The sequence below is a fragment of the Engraulis encrasicolus genome, chromosome 8 (assembly GCF_034702125.1).
Source record: "Engraulis encrasicolus isolate BLACKSEA-1 chromosome 8, IST_EnEncr_1.0, whole genome shotgun sequence".
Taxonomy (NCBI): domain Eukaryota; kingdom Metazoa; phylum Chordata; class Actinopteri; order Clupeiformes; family Engraulidae; genus Engraulis; species Engraulis encrasicolus.
In genome coordinates, this window is record NC_085864.1 from 19,351,446 (window position 1) to 19,374,474 (window position 23,029).

A 23,029-nucleotide genomic window follows, 5' to 3' on the forward strand; every position below is an offset into this window, starting at 1 on the left:
TGAAACTCCATAAACGTCACCGATGAAGAAGTGTCTCATTTCCTGCTAATATCTGCGAGTCAAAGGGAAGGGGCGTTTGTTTCACGGCACATCAGTAGCTGGATATAATATATCCGTGCTGTGTGTCTGTGCCTGTCTCGTAAAAATTAGAAGAGGAAAGAGAGGAAGAAAGACGGGGGGGAGAGGGAAAGGTGAAACTCACACATTCTACAGTGATGTCATGCATGGTTATCCTAAGCGTATAGCCCACACCTATAAGTGGAAAAAGGTGTCTGAAAAATCTGGAGATCTCCTCTGCCTTTTTTTTTTTTACTTTTGCGTGCATCTGACTGATGTGTGGAATGTGTGAGATGGGGAAGAGGGTGTTTAAAGGGCCAAAACGGGCGGGTGGGGGGGGGGGTTGCATTAGTGAGGATAGGGGTGGGTAGTTGGACTTGGACAGGGGGTATCTGACAATCTCAGGGGCAGATTTTCCGCTCGGAGAGAGGGCTACTGGGATTGCGTTTCCTCCTCCGCTGGACTGGACCCTGCCGTCCGCTCCTTCCGTAGCCTTGTCTTGGCAGCGGTGTTGCTCCACGGCTGCCCGCTGGTATTTCCTGGAGGGCCATTGTGCCGGGAGCCAGTTTGATCCCTCTTTCTCCAGGAGCGGCTACTCTGCAACCCTTGCACACACCCCCCTCTCTCTCTATAACACACATCCTCACTCACTCTCTCTCTCACACTCACTCACACACACACACACACACACACACACACACACACACACACACACACACACACACACACACACACACACACACACACACACACACACACACACACACACACACACACATTCCCACTTTTAATCTCTCAACTCATGACCCCCCCTCATGTACATTTTCTCTCTCTCTCTCTCTCTCTCTCTCTCTCTCTCTCTCTCTCTCTCTCTCTCTCTCTCTCTCATTTTACTTCTCTCAGTCTCTCTATCCATCTATCACCCCCTTTTTCCTTCCTCCGGTTTTCCCTAACAGAGCTTACCCCCCCCCCCCCCCCGTCCTCCTCTCCCTCTCCCCCTCCCTCTCCCCAGCTGCACCAAGCAGCTGAACCTGCCTTTTTTTTTCCCTCCGTGTTACCCATTCTGAGAGTGCGCGCCTGGATGTGCGTATGCCAGAGAGACTCCATCTGTGTGTGTGTGTGTGTGTGTGTGTGAAAGAGACAGGCTTCGTCTCTCTGTGAGCCTGCGTGTGTGTGTGTGTGCTTGTGTGAGGGAGATTCCTTCAGTGCGGTGTATGTGAGGAGTGACGCTGAGTGTTTTGCCTGCGCACCTCTGAAGCTGTGTGTGTGTGTGTGTGTGCCTGTGTGTGTGTTTGTTTTTGTGTGTGCCTGTGTGGTAGTAGTGGTGTGAGCGGGAGCAATAGCGCGTCAGCAACACTTCTCGGCAGCATGGTAAGTCAAGCCTGAATTACTGCCTGTCTGTGTGCCTGCCTGTCTGTGTGCCTGCCGGTTGCCGGGGTGCCTGCCTGTCTGTGTGCCTGCCGGTTGCCGGGGTGCCTGTCTGTCTGTGTGCCTGCCGGTTGTCTGTGTGCCTGCCTGTCTGTGTGCCTGCTTGCCGGTTGCCGGTGTTTGCTGTGCTGGTCTGTTTTGCCCCGTGTGGTGGGGAAGCAGTCTGAAATCTGAATGCTGTCACATCTGTGTGTGTGTGTCGGTGTGTGTCGGCGTGAATGTCTGTATGTCGATGTGTGTGTGTGTGTGCCGTGTGCATGTGTGTGTGTCTGTGTCTCTCTGTTTGTGTCCATCAGTCTTTTTGCTTGTGTGTATCAGTGAGTCTTGCATGTGCGTATCAGTCTCTGTGCGTGTGCGTATCTCTATGTTGTTCTCTGTGTGTGCATTTGTGTAATTATCTGCACTGATGTCTGACTCCGCAGTTTGTCCTTCATTTCGTCTGTGTAATGACTTTTGTCCCTCTGTCGGTCTCTCTGTCTCAATGTCTTTTTGTGTGCAAGAGCAATTATATTCACTGTTATGATCAGGAGGTGAATGAGGGGAAAACAATAATATTGCCAGTCAAGCGAACAGCTGTCAAAGTTGTGTTTGTTTTGGCCGTACGTGCTTGTGCGTGTGTGTGTGCGTGCGTGTGTGCATGTGTGTGTGCATGTGTGTGTGCGTGTGTGTGTGTGTGTGTGTGTTTGTTTTAGTGCGTGATTGTGCACATGAACTGCACAGATAAGGCTAAATCTGTTTTGGCCAAGCTGTGTTCCCTCTTCCTCCATCGATGTCACAGGTGCCCGTGTCATTTTCAATCTGTCAGGAGTCATCCAATCAGCTGTGTGTGTGTGTGTGTGTGTGTGTGTGTGTGGGGGGGGGTGTATAGGGAAGAGAGAAGAGGAGAGGATGGGGAGACTGAAGGGAGGGGTGGGTAACCACCAGTAGTTTTTCTGCCAGGCAGGACCCCTTTTGGAGCCTCTCATATTCCAAATCCCACTTTTTTCTGTCCATTAATATTGGTGGTTTTGATTTAAAATCCCCTAAAGACATGTAGAAATGCACTTTTTAACCATGCGTGTCAATATTGTTGTTTTTTTAGGTGGAATCGTGTGTATGGGTTTTCTGCAAGCCTTCCCTTCTCTCCATAACCTCCCTGTAGTACCTCTGTGACACCCTTGGGGGGTCCCGGACCCCAGTTTGGGAGCCAGTGGGGTAGCCGTTTATAATGTTGTGATTGCATTGGCATATGTGACCAGGCATGGGCGGTTAACAGGCACAAAGTGCAGTAGGTGGATGTGAACATGTGTGGGACCTCAACTATGGGCACGGGCTAATACAAAACACATGTTTGAGTCTTATTGTGTATGTGCGTGTGTCTGCGTGCGCATGTGTGTGTATCTGTCTGATAATCATGTGTAGGTCTGTTAGTACTCTGTAACCTCTGTTCCACCTGGTGAATGTTATTGTAAAAAGGCATCCTATAAGCAACCGCAGCCAGACGCATTTCATTGATAAACTACAAGCACATTTTGGGATGTGCGCTTCTCTCTCTCTCTCTCCCCCCTCACATACATCATTCTCTCTCTCTCTCTCTCTCTCTCTCTCTCTCTCTCTCTCTCTCTCTCTCTCTCTCTCGCCCTCTCGCCTGTGCATCATTTTGTTTACAACAGCGTAATAACAGCAAAGAGGGAGTAGTACGGATGGGCAGATTGGTCAGAGGAAGGAAATCTGCTATTATTGTTGTCAACAGCCATTTTGGCGGCCAGGCAAAGCAAAGCGAGCCGCCTGCGATGCAGCCGTGTCCATAAACACTGGAACACATGCCGTACGCTGGGGACACGTGGTTCTGCTTAGCCCCGGAGTTGCAGCGCAGCACCTGTGGAACTGCATGCATGGATTTGCTATGTTTGTTTCCAGATCCGTTTAGGAACCACCCTGCGGCGCCAGCTCTGTATATAAGCAGCGCCCAGGTGCCACAACTAAGGGTATAGCTTGAGACTGGCACAGGCACCGTATTGTTACCTCCAGCAAGGAGGTTATGTGGTTGGCTGAGTTTGCTGTGTGTTCGTCTATATGTTTGTTGTACGTGGTGTGTGTGTTACTGTCCACCAGAGGACGGAGGTGCGATCTCTGAGCGCTTTTCTAGTTTTGTCTGTTTCAGAGTTGTTTTGTGTCCTTCAGGACTGTTCTAGGCCATTTGACTGTGCCCACTCCAGGAATATGGATACAAGCTCTTGCTGAGTGTGTTGTGTTCATGCTATGCTAGCACTGATGTGGCATAGCACTTTCAGTTGTCTTGCATTAAGAAATGTGTATATAGTAGCTTTGTTCTAGTATACAAGGAGTTATTGATCATCCCATGATTAATACGGGAAGGATTTATTTAGGCTGGCTTGGTCGCCTTGAGTCTAATAATGTTATTTATGCACCTTCCGGATCACCTTGACGTGCGGCTCTTTTTAGCCCCTGAGTTGTAACACAGCATCTGTGGCAGTAAAGGGGTTTGCTATGGTATGCTCTGCATCCATTTCACCCCCAGGTGCCTCAACTAAGGCTTGTTTTAGGCCGGTATATTGACACCTTATGTCTGAGGTTGGGTGTTTGCATCTTTCAGGGTCTCCCCCTGTCCTTTGTACTTAAGGCAGCCACCTTCCCATTGAAAGAGTTGTGTAAAGAGTCTGTTTTATGAATGTCATTTCTATAGTTGCTTTACATCTATTCTACTACACAACATGGCCTTTCTGTATGTGATACCGGCTAATGATAAAGGATATCCCCCATCCTCTTGACTAACAAATCTTCTGTGTGTGGTAGGCTACTGCAGGGTTTGCTGTGGTGCTCCAGGAACCACAGCAATCTAAGCCCAGCTAGGTGTTGCTTTAGACTGGCATAGCTGTCTCATATCGTGTCTGAGTCCAACAGGCTGAAAATGACACAGACAAAGCCTCAATGTGTCCACACCAAGTATTATCGACCCAAGCCCTTGTTGAGTGTGTTTGCGTTCATGAAGCGTCACTGACCGAAGTGCCTTATTTTCAGTTCTTTCAGTTCGAGTTGTTCAGTTGCACTGCGGCATGTATTTATAGTTGCTTTGTTCTAGTCTGTCGTCAGGAAATCGGTATTGATCATCTGATGATTAGTAGGCTACGGGTTGCTTTAGGCTGGCCGGTCGCCTTGTGCCTGAGGCTTTTTTAATGCATCTTCCAGTACTTTTTAAGCCCCTTTGCTCTTCAACTAGGCCTATTCCTGTTTTTGAGTGAAGAATTCAGGCCTCAGCAAATGATGAAGGAAGCCAAATGTAGGCCTACATTTATCTACATATTCCATAGTCTAGTTCATTTCTAAGTCATATACGCAATCTATTTCACGATACACATGAAGAACCATATCCATCATTCTTTAATGATGACAGCCCAGGGTTTTTCTCTTTCAACTTTCTAGGTCCAATAAGAGAAATTGAACGAGATATTAACATTCTAAACGAAAACTGATACTTGGACCAGTCCTTGTTATGTATTTATACAAGATTACTGTCTTACACTGTTAAAAGTAATAGGTCTCACCTTTCGCTGTTAATGCTTGAACTACTAGTAGTCTCCTTTCTGAGTGCAGCAAGGGACTTTTGGAGTAATATTCCAGACCACCTCGGCCGGCAAGCACAGTCAGGGTAAGTGCATGCGTGTGTGTGCGTGTGTGTGTGTGTGTGTGTGTGTGTGTGTGTGTTTGTGTGTGTGAGAGAATATGAGAGTGTGTGTGTGTGTGTATGTGTGTGTGTGTGTGTGTGTGTGTGTGTGTGTGTGTGTGTGTGTGTGTGTGTGTGTGTGTGTGTGTGTGTGTGAGTGTGAGAGTGTGTGCGTGTGTTTGTGTGTGTGAGAGAATATGAGTGTGTGTGTGTGTGTGTATGTGTGTGACCATTTCAGCTGCCTAGCACAGTCAGGCTCCATTACCAGACAGGGTGGAAGTGGCCGTCTTAAGTCTAATGGCTCCCCTGCCCCAGGAGTACGCATGCAAAGCCAAACCTTGCCCTGGGCTGTTCACAGTCATGTCCGTGTGCGTTTGTGTGTCTGTGCATGCATGTGTTTGAATGTGTTGGCGTGTGTGCGTTTGCATGCGTCTAGTGTGTGTGTGTGTGTGTGTGTGTGTGTGTGTGTGTGTGTGTGTGTGTGTGTGTGTGTGTGTGTGTGTGTGTGTGTGTGTGTGTGTGAGTGTGTGTCTACTTGTGTGTGTGTGTGTGTCTACTTGTGTGTGTGTGTGTACTTGTGTGTGTGTGTGTGTGTGTGTGTGTGTGTGTGTGTGTGTGTGTACTTGTGTGAGTTTGTGTGTGTGAGTGTGTGTGCTCATGTCTCGGGCGAGGCTCCAGTCCGGTCGTGAAACATTCAGGAGTAGCCTTCTAGGTATAAGAGGGGGCTTTTTTGGCCATTGTCAAGGCAGCAGGTTCAAGTTACAAGGTCAGCTGTGAGGGGGGGAAGAACTTTGCGTGGCATCCTAGCTGTCAATCACCCAGTCAGTCAGTTTGGGTTAGCTGTGCTACAGGCACTGTATGACCCAGCCCACACATACTGACACTCAAATATACACAAACCACTCACACACAGACACTCCCAAGCATATTTATGTGTGCACAGGCACGCAAATTCATATGTCCACATATAGTGACTCATGCTGACGCTCACACAAATTCACACACAAATACACACACACACACACACACATACACACACACACACACACACACATACACACACGCACAACACAATTGGATCTACTCACATTATGCATAGGCATGTGTGCATGCGAGTATGCACACACACACGCACGCACACACACACACACACACGCACACGCACACGCACACGCACACGCACACGCACACGCACACGCACACACACAAGCACACCCCACCCACCCAGGCACATTAAAAGCCATCCCAGCTCTAATGTTTTAAATGTGCTCAGGAGAGCTGATCTCCCCCACCACCTCCCCCAGCCCCCAGAGGGCCATCAGACGGGGATGAAGGGAAACCAGAGAGGCCAGGGCTGAGACGCGGTAACTGACAGCTGAACCGAACACGGGGGGATAAATATACATCATCCGTGACATTTTGGTGAAGACTAGAAGTTGTTTCTGGAGGGAGTCCCCAGCCAAACATCCCAGTCAAGGGACCTTCCAGACCTGATCACCCCGCATGTTTCACCTGCTATGGGGGATGCCACAACATGACATGGCCCTAATGTTGTAGCGCAGAGGTTCTCCAAGCATGGAGCGAGCTTGGGTGTCGTGTCTGTCCACACCGAAACTGAATAGACACACTGATAGCCCTGTATATTTCCCCTCCTGTTGGGGCATACCACGATATGTGACATGACCCTTTATGCGTAGCCCAGAGGTCCAAATAGCTTTGTCGGTGTCTGTGTCGGTCCACACCAAAACTGAAATATAGACGCCAGGGATCTTGTTGAGTGGGTGTATGTCTGACATTTTCAGTTGGCACTCAGGGGGGATATGTGTCCTCTTATCTGTATGAATGCATTGGGCAAAGCATCAGCCGCAACAAGCATTATTAATGATCAACTGCTTTCAATGTTATTCTTTATTATGGTTATTATGATTATGAGCCCCCACTCGGCCCAATACTGTAATTCACACAAGTTCTTGTTGAGTGTGATGTACAACAGTAGTGGTTAAATATTGATACTGAAATGAGACATTTTCATGTGGTGTGAAATAATCTAGCTTGTGTTTGTTCTAGCCTTGTGGAAATAAGTGTTGATCATCATCTGCTGGTTAATAGATTTTTTGCCGAAGACACTGAAATGGAAATATAAACACAAGCTTCTCTAATTTGTACACTGTGGTATATTTGCAGAGTATTAAGATCGAAGACCTAAACCTTATCCATGCACTGTGAAATGGAATGTGTCATTTTGAAATTGACATCAACAAAAATCAAATGAGCATTGATTATCATCCTTTGTTTTTATAAACATGATCATTGCCGTTCACCCTTGAAGTTCGTCTTCAACTTCAGTACTACAGTAGAACACAAATAGACTTTGTAGCGCTGGAATACATTAGCGTCCCACTGGGCTAAATCAGTCCAATCTCTGGAGATCTCCAATGATTTTCTACTCCTACAGTCATTTCCACCCACAGAGTTATGTAGCGTGCTATGTCGAGAAGCTGGCTCTCCCACACACACTCTCGGCAGGCCTATACATATGCATGCGTTCTAAGGCCTTTTCGCTTGGTGTGCAAGTTATATTGTGTCACAGAAAATACACAGTGCAGTGGCCTAGGGAGCTGAGTGTGAGGATTTGATTATGTAAGAAAGTATTGGGTGTGAAATTGGGTCGTTTCGGTCATTGCGGAGGTGACTCTGGGTGTGTGTGTGAGCATGTTAGGCCATTTGTGGTGTGGTCCATTGTGTGGCTTTGTTGCAGGAACAGTCTGGGTTCTCAGCTATTGGTAGAGTCAGCAGGGTTTTTCCTTAGTACTTAGTTGGGTAGTTAAGATAGCCACCTTGACTAGGTCCCCTGAAAAAAATAGAAATTGTATTGTGGTTTGTGTTATGAATATAATTTATACAACCTCAACGAAATACAGTACATGTATCTAGTCCAATAAACATTTCATTTTTGTGGAGTTTCATAGTGTATTTCATAAGAATCTGTGCAGCTTAGCCTCTCCAAAGATTATAGTCCTAGTCACAAAGATAATAGTCCCAGTCACATGTCTCTGATACAGACACTTTGCAGACAATTTGGCTTGTGAGCATAAATTGGGCTTAACCCACCACCCTCTTCCACTGCCAGCTTGACTAACAACAGTTAGTAGGGAACCGCTGGTCAGATTGTAGAGAAGAAGAAGAAGAAGAGGCAGGGTCAGTTGGAGAGTAGGAGAGTGACTCTTGTGTCCTCGGGTCTGAAGTCGTTAAATCACATCCCAGGCTGTCTCAGGGAGATATTAAACTTCTCTGGGTCTTCCTGCCAAAGGAAATGGCCCTCATATCTCTCTTGATTATTGGCTCGTTTCCTTTTTATCTTTTTTTTTTTTTGGTCGAGTAAGTCTAGACGGACTCTTGAAGGAGGTCTGCTCTTTGCGTGCTCTGCTCTCACACTTTTGGGGAATATATCCGCGCCTCACTCTTCTTTTCATGAATGACTCTTTCCACCAGAGGCCTGGTCTGCCTCAACCTTTTGGGGAGTGCGAAGGATTAAGACCCTTAAGGGGCATTATCCCACAGATTCCTTTCTAATATTAGTGTTTTTATTCTTTCCTCCGAGTGTGCTGGCTGTGGTATTTTCGTAACTCCCAGCCCCCTCTTGTCCTCCCTTTCGCCCCCTTCCCTCCTCCCTTCTTCTTCTTCTTCTTCTTCTTCTTCTTCTTCTTCTTCTTCTTCTTCTTCTTCTTCTTCTTCTTCTTCTTCTTCTTCTTCTTCTTCTTCTTCTTCTTCTTCTCTTCTTCTTCTTCTTCTTCTTCTTCTTCTTCTTCTTCTTCTTTTTCTTCTTCTTCTTCTCTCTCTCTCTCTCTCTCTCTCTCTCTCTCTCTCTCTCTCTCTCTCTCTCTCTCTCTCTCTCTGTCTCTGTCTGTTGTAAAAATGGAAATGAGTGTATTTTGTGTGGGGGGGTATCATCTGCGAGCTGGCAGGGCAGGCAAGCGGGTGGTGTGGTGTCGTCTGGGCTGGGCATGAGGCGTGGCTCAGAATCTTAATGTGGCATTGTGTCTGGATACTGTGCGAAGAATGAAATGTGATATATACAGTACATATAGTAAATAGAGATGTGTATGCATAAATAAAAGCTGTGGTTCTTCTTTGAGTCTCATCGCTCATAAAAACCATGAGCCAAACATGTGATGACAGCTTACTGAACCTGAATCCTACTGGAGATCAAAACCATTCAAAATTTAGACTTGACTTGACACCATTGTTCCAAAATTACATGATGTCTCGTAAGACACGCCTGTCTTTCTTTCCTTCTTTCTTTCTTTCCTTCTTTCTTTCTTTCTTTCTTTCTTTCTTTCTTTCTTTCTTTCTTTCTTTCTTTCTTTCTTTCTTTCCTTCTTTCTTTCTTTCTTTCTTTCTTTCTTTCTTTCTTTCTTTCTTTCTTTCAGAGCCCATTTACTTCCAACACTGCTTGACAGTTTATGAGTTACGCCAGAGGCCTGAATTAACTTTTTCACTTTGATCCAATTTGAGAGCAAATCAAATCACTGTTGGTGTTTTGCCACACTTGCGTGCGTGCGTGTGTGTGCACGTGCGTGTGTGTGTGTGCGTGTGTGTGTTATTTAGCTTATGTTGGGGGCCATTCCGGTAGGTGTGACATGAGTGACCTGATGGATGTCTAAGCGTAGTCCCTCATTGTGCCTTTGGCATGGCAGACAGAAACAAAGTAGCGTGCAGACTCTCCCTCTAATGACATAATAGGATAATGGGCCAAAGCCAAAGCAGCTTTCAGGATGAAGACGAGCAACACTGAACAGAAGTGAAAACAGAAGACGTGACTTTGTGACCCACCTCTAGGGCCGTTGGTGGCCTTGACTGGGCCCGGGACAAAATCATCGGAAAGCGCCCCCACCGAATGCATACAATGCAAGGGGGACCTTTCCCTTCCTCACCCTGGGCCCGGTACAACATACCCATTTGCCTTCCCCTGTCAGCTACCCTGCCCACCTCTATATATTGACTTTCATAATATGCTGTCATATATGCTTACTAATGCAAAAAAATGCTTCAGTCATGATTTATGCAGAATATCGTTGCAGAGGGCACACCTGTTTGATTTTAGTAGACCGCTTCACTTTCCACTGAAAAAAATAGTCCTACTTTCCTACAGTAGGCCTATAATGACACTGCAAAGAGTTTTTAGTAATACATCACAAGATAATTCAGCCCAGTTCAAACATGGTCATTGCCATTCTGGTAACAAGAAAAGTCTAATTGCGACTAAAAAGGGTGAAAAGGTATTTGGTGCTTGCTTGCTACTTCATCTAGACTTGACCATGACTGTGACTGTTGAAAGCCATGTTATATTTAATAATAATAAGCAGAGAACACACTTTTTTCTTTGCAGAGATTAAAATCTGAGCTGCAGAACTGTTGCTGCCAGCAATAGTAAGGAAGGGTGGAAGGGAACCCATTTGATGTAATCCAGGCAGTGTAGGGAAAGTCTAGCCTGCTGGAAGACAAGCCCAGACGATTACATCACTTGCTAGCCTAGCGTATCTTCTCCTTATCATGCTGGTCTCCTAGCGGCCATGCAGGTCACGGTCCTAACATAAGATAATAACATCCTGCTGGGTGAAGGCCAGCATTGTAGGTGTGTGTTTGTGTGTGAGTGTGTGAGTGTGCGTGCGTGCACGTGTGCGTATGTGTGTGTGTGCGTATGTGTGTGTGTGTGTGTGCGTATGTGTGTGGCTTTTGCAGTGAAGGATGCAGACCACCTCAGATATGGCACCTTAAAACGTTTCACAAATTTCACAAAATGGAAACCACTGGTTCATGCTCCACAAGGTAGCTGATGCGTAACTGCAACAGATGTCGTTTCTGCCGTTTTGTCTACAACCCAAAGTTGTTTTCGTGTTGATTGAGGTCTGTCCCTGAGAGGGCTTTATCCAAATGCCTTAGCACTTAAGATTTTTTTTCCCCCTCTCACCGCTAAAGCTGACTTCCGTCCATGGATTAGAGTACAGTGCTTTGATTGTTCAGAAAATAATTATCCAGCTTCCCACCCTGTGAGGGGTTCATTGAGAACCAATAGACAGAGAAATCTTTGATTTATGTCCGCTATTGTGAACCTTTGTGGTTGAGCAGCAACTTTAATGTCAGCAGTATAGGGAACTGCTGTGACATTTTGTTGCTTTGAGTGAATTTACTAAATGCTTTGGGCAAAGAAAAGTTCAAGATGTTTGAGGGAAACCTCTGGAAGTAATTGTTGGATTTTGAATGCAGTTCAAATGAAACAATTCTTTTCTTTTCTTTTTGCTCGACTTTGTACTTGCTAAGCATAATGTTATGTTAACCGGGTGGATGTTTTGCTTACTGAAAATGACTGTAAGGTCTTTTTTTGAAAATTAGAATAAAACACAGAATTCATAGCTATTTTGTTATACAAGTACTTTGTGTTTTTTAAATGAACCAAAAAAGTTGTGAACAAGTGCGATTTGGTGGAGGTCTTTGTAGGGCAATTTCAACCCTCAGTGGATGTATTCAAAACAGGGCTTTGAACCGGTTCAAGGAACGAAAACGAAAACCGGGAACTTTTTGTATTTTACAGGGAACAGAAACGAAACCGGAAACGTTATTATTTTTTATGTTCTGGAACAGGAACACTTATTTAAAAATAATGGTAACCGGTTAATACCGGTTAATACCGTTCCTCAAACAAACAAAAAAAGTAATTATTTTCCTGCGCACGTTACCATGACGGCTGAGGCTCACGTCCTGTGTGACATCAGACATTGTCTGACTGAATGGAGAGAGAGGTGTGGACTACAAAGTCTCCACTCCACATCTTAAATAAGAGAAACCACTGTCATACAAAAGGGCAAAGTTTCCATAGCATCATTGTAAGACATTGCAGAGAAGCGCGTGTAAAGCGCACCAAGAATGTTCGACGTTATTGGGCATCCATGGCGCTTTAAATATGCACAAACTCACAATGTCCATCATAGCATTCCCCGTGACCCAAGTCAGCGTGGAGCGTGCATTTTCATCATTGAGGTTTATTCTCCGCTTAGGTCGTCCCTAAATGACAAAATTCTGGAGGATATTCTTTTCATCTGCTTGAATAAACAGTTTGGAATGTAGGCTGACCCATTTGCACTTCCGTCTTTCTTGGTTAATTAACGTCAGTTAGGCCTATGGGAGTAATCAGCTGACAGGAACGAAATTAACCGTTCCGGGAACAGTATTTTTCTGTTCTAACCGGTTCGGGAACGTCAATTTATTGGTGGAACACATAACCGGAAACGTTATAATTCCGTTTCTGTTCGGAACGGAACGTTTGGAAAAAAATAACGGTTCAAAGCCCTGATTCAAAATAACCCAAAATCGGCTCCTATGAGTGTTGGTTTTTCTCTTGTTTTCAAATCTCTCAAATACATTGGCTCCATACATGGGTTCACCGTGTTTATAAACACGATGGAGGCGCAAGACACTGGCAGCCAACCATGTGAGCTAATATTTGACCGACAAGGGTTTCCAACAATCAGAGGTTGAGTTGCGCGCAGCTAGTGTTGCGCAGCCAGGAGAAAACTAAAATTTAGAACCCATGTAGAAGTTCTCAATCCTTCGCTGACTGGTTCACGTTGTGTGCATAAACCTTCCCTTTCCAGCCTGCATTTTTAACTTGTGACTTGTCTGCATGCTACCATACTCAAGTGTGAAATAAGTAATGAACAAGACCTTAAGTGTAAAGCATTATCGGTGTCCCACCAGCTGCAGGTCTGTTTAATACCATTTTATTCTATAAGCACCAGCTAAGGCACTATAGTATAGACCCTCTTCAACAGCAACCACAGCATTACTGCCTATAAGTTGTAGTGGCTAATGCATAATGAAAGTGCCTCTGGTTCTCCAGTCAGCACTTCTCTTCTCCCCATGCAGACTTTGATGGAACTGGTGGTGGGAGGCGTTATCTTCCCAGCGATCCCCTCTGGCCTTTCCCAACTCCACCGCAGAGAAAGCCTCAGTATATAGAGCAGCTATCTGTGCCCACGCACACTATTGTTCGCTGGAGGTGTTTCCACTTTCCACCACCACCCGGCAAGCGCAGAAAGAGAAGAAAAGTGGAAAGGAGGATTAAAACAACGAATTCTAGGCTCTCTTTCTTTTTTTGCGTTTCAACAGGAACATTAAACCAGGTCAGATAAAGCGTCTTAATTGAATGGGGCCGGAAGTCTGGGAAGTGTACATAACCAGAGGCGGTCCACGCGAGGGCCTCTGCAGAGAAGTGCAAATATGCTGCGGGGTATGTGGGAAAATGGCTGACAATGGCTTTGAGAGGCAGAAACCAAAACAATCCGTCTCCTGTGACAAGGAGCAAAAAGACTGCGACTCTGCGTCTGTTGTTGTTCTACCACTTCGCACAGGCAGGGGAAAAGAATGAACATTGTAAGGTCTGCTCGGTTATCAGGGCAGAAGGCATGCGAGGTATGCCATGTGTTTATTTTTCGATGCTGGAAAGAGCCAATCAGTCATAATGCTTACTCATGTGAAAATGTATTACTACTGTAGCCTCCATGACTTCACCTGGTAACTTGTTCAGTCTTCCATTTTCCAACTCTATTGAATCGTTCTTTTCATTGAGTGAAGGCCTATAATGTATTAAATCTTTGGATGGTTGCATGATGGAGAGCGAGCACGTATTGGCAATTGTGGTAGAAAAAAATGTTAGGAATAGAACGTTCTTCGAGCTTCTGGTTGTCATGGTGTCAAATGGTTCCTTAAGCGTGCATGCATGTCTGAGAGAGTGTGTGTGCACTATGCACGTGTGAGCAAGTGTTTGTGTGTTGTGTTTGTGAGTATGTGAGAGAGCATGCATATGGAGATATTCAGTGAGTGTCCTCATGTGTGTGTGGGTCTGGTAAGCTAGGGTTGGGTTAGGTTTGGCGTTGTGCCTTGTGGTGTGTAGTCTTGCTTCAATGCTTCAAAAAGCTGACTTACTGTATGTATTGAAGTATATGTATACTGCACCCAACTCTGGCATCTCCATAGTCTTAGAAAAGCATACTACTAATCCTAGTGTGATGACTCCTCGTAGCAGGCACCAGTCAATGCCCACACTGATGCACGGCATGAAAAGAGTACATACTCATGCCACTGTGATGCAACCCTAACCCTTATTACATTAGGCTGACACTTTTTTATCCCAAGCGACTTACAGTTGTTATTAGTACAGGGTTTTGGTTGCAGTCCCTGGACCAGTGTGGGGTTAGGTGCCTTGCTCAAGGGCACTTCAGCCATGGAGTGGAAGGGTAGGATTCGAACCAGCAACCCTCTGATCCAAAGCCCATCTCCTTAACCCATTAGGCTACGGCTGCCCCCTACCCCTGGAGGTGCTGGCTGTCCTTGTTTAAGGCAGTGCATTCGGTAGGCTGCAGTATGGCACTGTCCTAATTTCCTCCCAGTGAGTACTAGATCTGATCTCTCTCTCTCTCTCTCTCTCTCTCTCTCTCTCTCTCTCTCTCTCTCTCTCGTTATTTATATCAGTGCCGGGCCCTGCCTGCACAGTTTGTTCTCAGCGTGGCTCTGGGATGCTGGATGCTACCGCTTCATTATGATCCTGCAGCAGAAAGAGGGAGACCGAGATAGCATCTCCCGACAGCTGATTTGTTTGCTGTCTGTGCCCTATTCAATTAATACACATCCTTCTTCTGCTGCGTGTGTGCGTGCGTGCCTGTCCGTGCATGTGTGCGTGTGTATGTGTGTGTATGCGTGTGTGTGTCCATGCATCTGCTGTGGCTTTCGTGCATGCATATTGTACATGTGTGTGTGTATTGAGCCCTGTAAGTGAGCTGCTAGCCCGCTGGTCAGATAGTAGTATATTCGGCGACCACCATGTGAGTGTGTGGCATGCCTACCCTTGTCAGGAGCAGCAGATGGCGCTCTGCTCTTGTTGTGCCAGCGTCTCCCCAGTGGCCTGGCAGAGCCGGTGGCACGGTACAGCGCAGCAAATCCAGTGTTGCCTGATCGGGCAGTTTCCCGCCCCAATAGGGCTGCTTAGGATGGTCGTCGGCGGGTCAATTTATCGCCATAGAAATCAATAGAAATTTGGTCCTACCGTGGCCTAACGGTAGGGCACTAGTCTGCCATGCGGGCGACCGGGGTTCGATTCCCGGCCCGGGTCCTTTGCCGGCCCTTCCCCGTCTCTCTCTCCCCACTCGCTTCCTGTCACCATCTTCACTGCACTGTCATAAATAAAGTCAAAAAGACCAAAAAAATATCTTTAAAAAGAAATCAATAGAAATTAGTTCAAATTGGGTAGCATTTTGTGCTTCTTCCAGGCGGGTTTTGAGCATTTTTGGGGGCTGGAAATCATCATCTGGCAACCCTGAGCACAGCACACAGGACGGAGCACTTTGATGAGTAAATCAACGGGCTACCGGGTGTGTTCATTCCACCCAACAGGCTACTGGGTGTGTTCATTCCACCCAACAGGCTACTGGGTGTGTTCATTCCACCCAAGCTCAGACTGAGGGAATCAGACAGGCAAAATACATTTCATTACATTACACTCAGCCAATGCTTTTTATCCAGTTATTTTTTTAAGCACAGGGTATTGGTTGCAGTCCCTGGAGCATTGTTGGTATAGGTGCCTTGCTCAAGGGCACCTCCGGTGGGATGGGAGGTGGGAAGAGTAGATGGAGAGGTGGGAGGTGGGTGGAAGTGAAAAAGATTGTGTGTGTGGGATGGATGAAGAGATTGGACTGGGAAGAAGAGCCCAGAACAGATGATTGGAGGTGAAAAGAGGGGTTGTGTAACAGATAATGGGGTTGGAAGAATAGAATGAAGATGAGGTGGGAGTGAGGAAGTGAAGTAAAGTGTGTGTGCGTTCGTGTGCGTGTGCCAGTGCGTGTGTAGGTGTGGTATGGGGTGAGATGCTGTGTTTAGAGTTGGGGCATTGATGTGGCTGTGTTGGAGGCTGGTGGGACGGGGGTGGATTTTCACGAGGAGAGGAGGCTCCTGCCAACAATACGAAAAGGCCTGGTCTCCAGAACAAACACACACAGGGGAGCCACCGCTAACCAAACAATGTAAGCCTTAGCGAGGGGGCTGGTGTGAAGTGAAGTGCAGGGCTCCTGCTGTAGGCAGACCAGACCAGACCAGGCCTGGCTTGGCTTTCTTAATGCAGACGACCTAGCCCAGCACACATCTGGAGCCAGAGCCAGACTCACTGGTGGACTGGGGCTCGTAAAAAAGAAAAGGGGGCTTCAAAGCAGCAGGTTCCTGTGTTTTTCTGTGTGTGGGGAGAGCGAGAGACAGTCAAAGTGTGTGTGCGTGTGCGTGTGCGCGTGTGCGTGTTCGTGTTCGCGCGCGTGTGTGGGTTATAGTAGGGTTGGGTTGGGTTTGGCGCTGCTGTGCAGTGTGGTGAGGCTGCTCCCAGTGTGTGGGTGTAGCTCATACATGTAGTATAAACATCTCTTCTGCCTCTGGAAGTGCAAAGAAAAAGAAGGTCAAGACTTCTAGTGGAGAAGAGATACGGACATACACTGTGGATGGATGACACTGAATGTTGTATTTGTTATTCCTGCAGTGTGACCGGTCCATGACACAATCAGGAACAACTGGACGATTCATATTTCAGCTGAGTCTTGTCGGTTCGTTGGTTGTTTGGCCGTAATGGAGGCTTCAAGTTGCATGCTGGAGTAAAAGCAGATCTCTGATGGTTAACGTGAGACTCTGAGAAGACTTTCTTAAACTCTGGCCATGACATCTGCCCCCATAGCCAAATATTTGCTAACCTTGCTCTGTAAAAATGCAAATGTGATACTGTGATAAGCCCTCATAAAGGCTGTTATGCTGCTTGTTAAGATGCAATCTGACATGTGCAAACATTAGCACATTGAATGATCAATTCAATGCCCCAAAGGAAGCAACATCACTTCTAATTCTCACCAGTGCATCACCCAGCTCTGTAAAACTTAATGTATGTAGTGTACTTGTACACTTTTGCAGTATGCCTACTGCAGGTGGCCCTGCCTTGTATGAAATGTTATGCGCCACTGGGTGCTGGGTAAATGTCATGAATTGTTTATGTTTCCCTGAACGCTAAGTCCAGTAGTGCAATACCCTCTTAGCACAGGGATGCGCTATCAGTGGGAGCTGATGAGGACTGGATAGGACGGTCTCATCTCATCTCTCTCTCTCTCTCTCTCTCTCTCTCTCTCTCTCTCTCTCTCTCTCTCTCTCTCTCTCTCTCGCGCGCTCTCTCTCTCTCTCTCTCTCGCTCTCTCTCTCTCTCTCTCTCTCTCCCCTTACCTCTCTCTCTCTCTCTCTCGTTCTCTCTCTCGCTCTCTCTCTCGCGCGCTCTCTCTCTTCCCTGCTCAACTGCTCCTCTCTCTCTCTCTCTCTCCTCCTCTGTCATCCTGTAAGCCACTCCAAAGCTTGCAACAGCAGCCCGCCTTGGCCCCGTGCCCAGTAACCTTACAATGTAAACACTGATAGAACAGGCATTTTAATTATGTTTGGGAATATGATCCGAGGAAGTCCTTACTTATTACTATCCCCACCCAGCCCCCCCTGCCCCCTGCCCCCACCCTCCAGACTCCTCTTCCTTCCTTCCTTTCTTCCCCCCCCCCCCCACCCTCTTCAGTCTGGTCCTCTTCATGACAGTGTCTGGTCCGTCTTGCTGTGAGGGGCGGTACGTATGGTCAGAGAGAGTAGAGAGAGAGAGGTTCCATTGGCCCATTGTTTCCGGGTTCTATTATTGCAAGGGGGAGGGGGGGGAAATCCCCCTTTAGGCAGACCTAAGGACCGTTCTATTCAATGCTAGGAGTATTATGACACGCCCCTTTAGGCAGACCGGAACCTGGTCATGTTAGGGGCCCATAGCAACCTATTACATTGGCATACTTAAAGAATCTCTGGTATGGTGGTGCATCCCAGGATGAGATGGAGTTCTTTGAAGCACGGGGGGCTTTAGTGGAATGCAGAGAGACAGACAGGGAGGGACAGAGGAAAGGAAGGAGGGAGGGAGGCAGGCAGGAATATTGCGTTCGAGGGTTGACATACTTCTGGGATCTCTTGCGGAGCTCAGGGGGGAGATTTTTAGCAGACATGATGAGGTGAATGCAGGGGATTTATAAAGGAAATATATTGATGTACGTAGCACATAGAGGACAGCGAATGCACACTGAATTGGAGCCCTACTTAAAGAGGGCTACATGCTTTATGCGAGGCCTGTGTTGTTCATAATGCTCTGTGTCTGGATACCCTCTGGAAACAGTTTTATGTCGAGCTTACTTTTGTGATACAGGAGCACAAATCCTCTTCAGACTAAACTAATAACGGCATGTGTTCTTTAAGACCCCCTTTTTAAATTGAGGAGACGTGGACAACTTGCCTGTAGTAGGCTACTGCCTTCTGGAGCTGTCACGGTAATGGTCACCTCTCTCAATCTCAAGAGGACTCAAGAGGACCACAAATGTAACCTTTTAAAGCCCTGATGAAGACCAATGTTTGGCCGAAACATGTTGGCAAATTTTGATGTTCAAATATGAACTAGCTACATTTAATTAAAAGCTTTTTAATGAAGACGAAGAGTGCCTTGGATTTCATCATACATCGGACCACAAATGTACTTCAAACTTGAAATGCACCAGTGATGGCGTTTGCTCTCTCCGTTCTCCCTTGCTTTTAATCTGAACTGAGAGAGGCAGAGATTCTTTCTTCCACTGTCTGTTCCATTGTACAGTACCTTCACTAACTGTCAGGACCAATGCCCATCTGACAAGCTCCAAGATTGTGACTCGGGAATACAAATGTACTTCAAACTTAAAATGCACCAGTGATCGCATTTGTTCTCTCTGACTTATTTTAATCTGTGACAAGGAAACGCAGACATTCTTCTTCCGCTGTCCCATTGTGCCTTCTCTGACTGTCACTACAAATGGCCATCTCACAATCTCGAAGATTGTGTGTGTGTGTTTGTGTGTGATCCCAATCTCAATCCACAGAGACCTGGGCATGGCTTCAATGGCAGCCGCCGCCAGGGCTCCTCCTTGCCCTTGCAAAGCCCCTCTGTGTCAAGAAGATAAAGAGTGTCTGCCTCCCACCACTGCTCTTCTTCTCTTCTCTATGGGCTAAAGCGCTCAGATTAGCCCACAGAAGAAGGGGATGAATAGGGCTTCTTAACCTACATATCGACTGGAGGACCAGCCAAACCACCATACACACACGCGCGCACGCACCGCACACGCATACGCATACACACATACGCGTGCACGCACACACACATACACAGCAGTTAAATGTAGATCAAATCCTGCATTGTGTGTGTGCGTGTGAGTGGGCACGCGCATGTGTGCGTGCGCGTGCACGCTCAGCTCATGTTTGAGTTGAAATGCTAAGCTTAGATATAGTCTGAAATAGGAAAAGAGAGACACGGACAGAGTAAATAAGTAAGCAAAATATGTAGTAGAGAGACACTGAGGCAGCGTAGAGATGCGATGGAGAGACATACAGAGAGACAGATGCATAGACACAGACTCGCACACAGGGACATACATGGATACAGATCCATTTGGTTCTGTGAGTATCTTTGTGCCCAGGGACTCACAGATGTGTGTGACACACTGGCTGGCTGGCTGGCAGAGTGACTGGCTGGTCTGTGATGGTGCCACTTGAGGCCTGGTGCCGACATCTGAGACTTGTGTTTCGTGTGTGTGTGTGTGTGTGTGTATGTTTGTGTGTGTGTGTGTGTGTGTGTGTGTGTGTGTGTGTGTGTGTGTGTGTGTGTGTGTGTGTGTGTGTGTGTGTGTGTGTGTGTGTGTGTGTGTGTGTGTGTGTGTGTGTGTTTGTGTGTGTGTGTGTGTTTCAGGGTGTGTGTGTGTGTCTGTTGAGAGTGGGGTGATTTTGCCTGTTTTTCTTCGACCAGGCATTACCAGTCACATGGTGCAGAGATTATGTGGCACACAGCTCCCTGGCATAATGCGAAAGCCATGCAAATGCCTTGTGGCGAAGCAATTATTTTAAATTTACGTGTGTAATTTGTGCACACGGGAGTCATGTATGAACCTTTTGGTCACTTCAGTCCAGCATATGCCTGCTGGAGAAGTAGTTTTGGCCACAAGTTGCCAAAACCAGGACCTTTTGTACAAACAGATGTAGTCAAAAATGAAAGAATTGACCTCAAGATCTTTTTTAACTGCTCTGTACTTCTGCCACACTAGATTGGATTAGGTGTGTGTGTGTGTGTGTGTGTGTGTGTGCGTGTGTGTGTGCGTGTGCGTGCCTGCGTGCGTTCGTGTGCTTCTTCATGTCACAGATGTGGCTTTACAAAATGAGGACACAAGACCTTGTTAAAGACGGCCAGGCAGATGTTGCTTCTAGCCAGTGTCTTGTCGATATGGGCTACCCGGCCTTCGAGCTGCAATACTAAGCCATTACAACGTGTTTTTTTATATTCAATTTTTTAATTTTTCAATTTATCATAATTCATATTCTGAGGGTTGTTGTTTTCCATGCTGTTGTGTAATTTGTAGCCAGAAAAGAGCTTTCAAATAACACTACAGACACATTTTTGTGACTAACACTTACTTATATAATCAATGCTGAATGTATAGTGTCCTACCCTCATATGTAAACCTTTCCTAGTCTGTTTCTCCCTAAATATTGGTGTCAGATTCACACAAATGCAGTTCTGGGGTTCTACCTTGCTTAACAGGCACACCAAGTATGATTGAAATATGTGTCGGCCGGGTCCCAAAGCGTCTGATTTCACTTGAAATGACCCAGCTGACCCTTAGAGAGATTAGTTAGATTTAGGATTTAGGTTTGGGCGATGTGAACACGCTATTGGTAGTGGATATCGACAAAGCAGCCCAACTCGTCAAGACACCATCCTCCAACAGTGCAGCCTCAGTAATTCAATGAGCCGAGAGAGGCAAGTAGCGAAGAGAAGAGAAGAGTAGAGAAATTAAAAGGAGATCACTGTATGTAGAGTGGATGAGAGGAAAGGAGAGAGGAGAAGGAGGAGGGGAAAGAAGAGAAGAGAGGAGGAAAGGAGAGAAGTGGAGAGAGAGCGACGCACACAAGAGGCAGCAGCTGCCTTGCGAACGTGTCACTCAGATGAGAGGAGGAGGAGGAGGAGGAGGAGGGGGGTGTGGCCGGCTATGCAAATTCTCTCAGCCACGTGTGTGTTTGTGTATCATCTGTCTCCACTAGTGTGTGTGTGTGTGTGTGCGTACATAGCCTGCCGTGTGTGTGTGTGTGTGTGTGTGTGTGTGTGTGTGGCCAAACGAGCACTGAGGAAGTGGCAGTGTGAGTGTGTGTAGTCACACTCTGTGACCCTCCTCCCTTCTCCTCCTGCTGCCCTGTTTCCCTGCCTCTTGCGCGTGGTGGCCCCTGCATTTGGCTGTGTGCTAGCTAGGGCTTGCCACTAGGCTTGCTGGACTTGTGACTGGACGTCCTGGGCTTGAGAATTCTGGCTCGCTGCTGCTGGCTCACTGCTTTGCGGTCCAGATGGAGAACGTAGTGGAGCCCTCGTCCGCACCCTCGGAAGTAGCCAGTGACTCTGAGGTATGTCAGGCTCTATTCAGTGTCAACAAACCTGCTGGCTCTCTTCCAGAGTGTGTGTAGCAGATGTGTAGCGCGTAGAGTTTCAACGGTGACTGTCTGAACACTATTCCGTGTGTTTTATAACTTCTATACAGTGGGTTATGCTTGTTTGAATTTAGGAATTTTGAAGAGATGTGAGCATTGATACTCCACCATCTTCCTCAATACCCTGACGAAGATGCTGACTTTGGCTGTGATGGGTGTGGGTGTGGATGTGGATGTGGATGTGGATGTGTGTGTGTGTGTGTGTGTGTGTGTGTGTGTGTGTGTGTGTGTGTGTGTGTGTGTGTGTGTGTGCGCGCACTTGTGTGCGTGTGCGTGTGTGTGTGTGTGTGTGTGTGTGTACGTGCACGTGTGTGTGTGTGTGTGTGTGTGTGCGCGCGCACACGTGTGTGTGTGTGTGTGTGTGTGTGCGCGCACGTGTGTGTGTGTGTGTGTGTGTGCGCGCACGTGTGTGTGTGTGTGTGTGTGCGCGCACGTGTGTGTGTGTGTGTGTGTGTGCGCGCACGTGTGTGTGTGTGTGTGTGTGTGTGTGTGTGTGTGTGTGTGCGCGCGCGCACTTGTGTGTGTGTGTACATGCGCACTTGTGTGTGTGTGTGTGTGTGTGCGCGCACTTGTGTGTGTGTGTGTGTGTGTGTGTGTGTGCGCGTGTGTGTGTGTGTGTGCGTGCGCGCATTTCTGTGTGTGTGTGTGTGTGCACTTGTGTGCACGTGTGTGTGTGTGTGTGTATTTCGGACTCTCGGTCTCAGAGGACTTTGGTCAGATGCTTGCGCTGCATGGTATCCGCTGCTATTTGTCTACAGTGGTCTGCTTTGTGTTTCATCCTGCCACACAGAGCAGAGGCGATTCTAGGGTCAGATGGGGCCCAAAGCGAAAATGCAAAATAATGAACATTTCAACCAAAATCGCCACTGCTGTGGTAAGGTGTGGGCTGTTATCCACTATCTAGGGGCTTGGGGGCCCCAAGCAGCTGCCTGCCTTGCCTGGTGGCAACATGCGCCTCTGCTCACAGAGCAGCAGCTTTAGCTAATTGACTGAATCAAAACAAAAGCCATGCACGACATGCAAGATCACTACTATGTACCAAGTCCCACCAGCATGCCAAAGAGCTGCCTCTACTCTCAAGAGACGAGTATGACGGATCAATTCTTCATCCGTGCCATGAGGGGGTGCCCCGCTGTCCTTCATGGTCAGTGCCGCTCAACGACCTCTGACCTTTTTACGCTTTCCCATGACGGGAGTGTGTTTGTGATTATGTCTGCCACATAGCTGACCAAGTCCATT

At 47.1% G+C, this 23,029-nt stretch overlaps 1 protein-coding gene across 4 annotated transcripts in view; it reads left to right on the plus strand.

Moving 5' to 3' along the window:
* The first annotated feature begins 1,069 nt into the window (after positions 1–1,069).
* Positions 1,070–23,029, plus strand: part of septin4b (septin 4b) — a 53,134-nt gene continuing 31,174 nt past the window's right edge. For 3 of the 4 annotated variants that reach the window (XM_063205110.1, XM_063205111.1, XM_063205113.1), the window contains exon 1: positions 1,070–1,428. In XM_063205110.1, the coding sequence (XP_063061180.1) occupies positions 1,426–1,428 (3 nt within the window). In that variant the 5' untranslated portion in view covers positions 1,070–1,425. Of the gene's footprint in view, positions 1,429–20,021; positions 21,707–23,029 lie in introns of those variants that run through there. The other variant, XM_063205112.1, reaches the window with a different exon arrangement.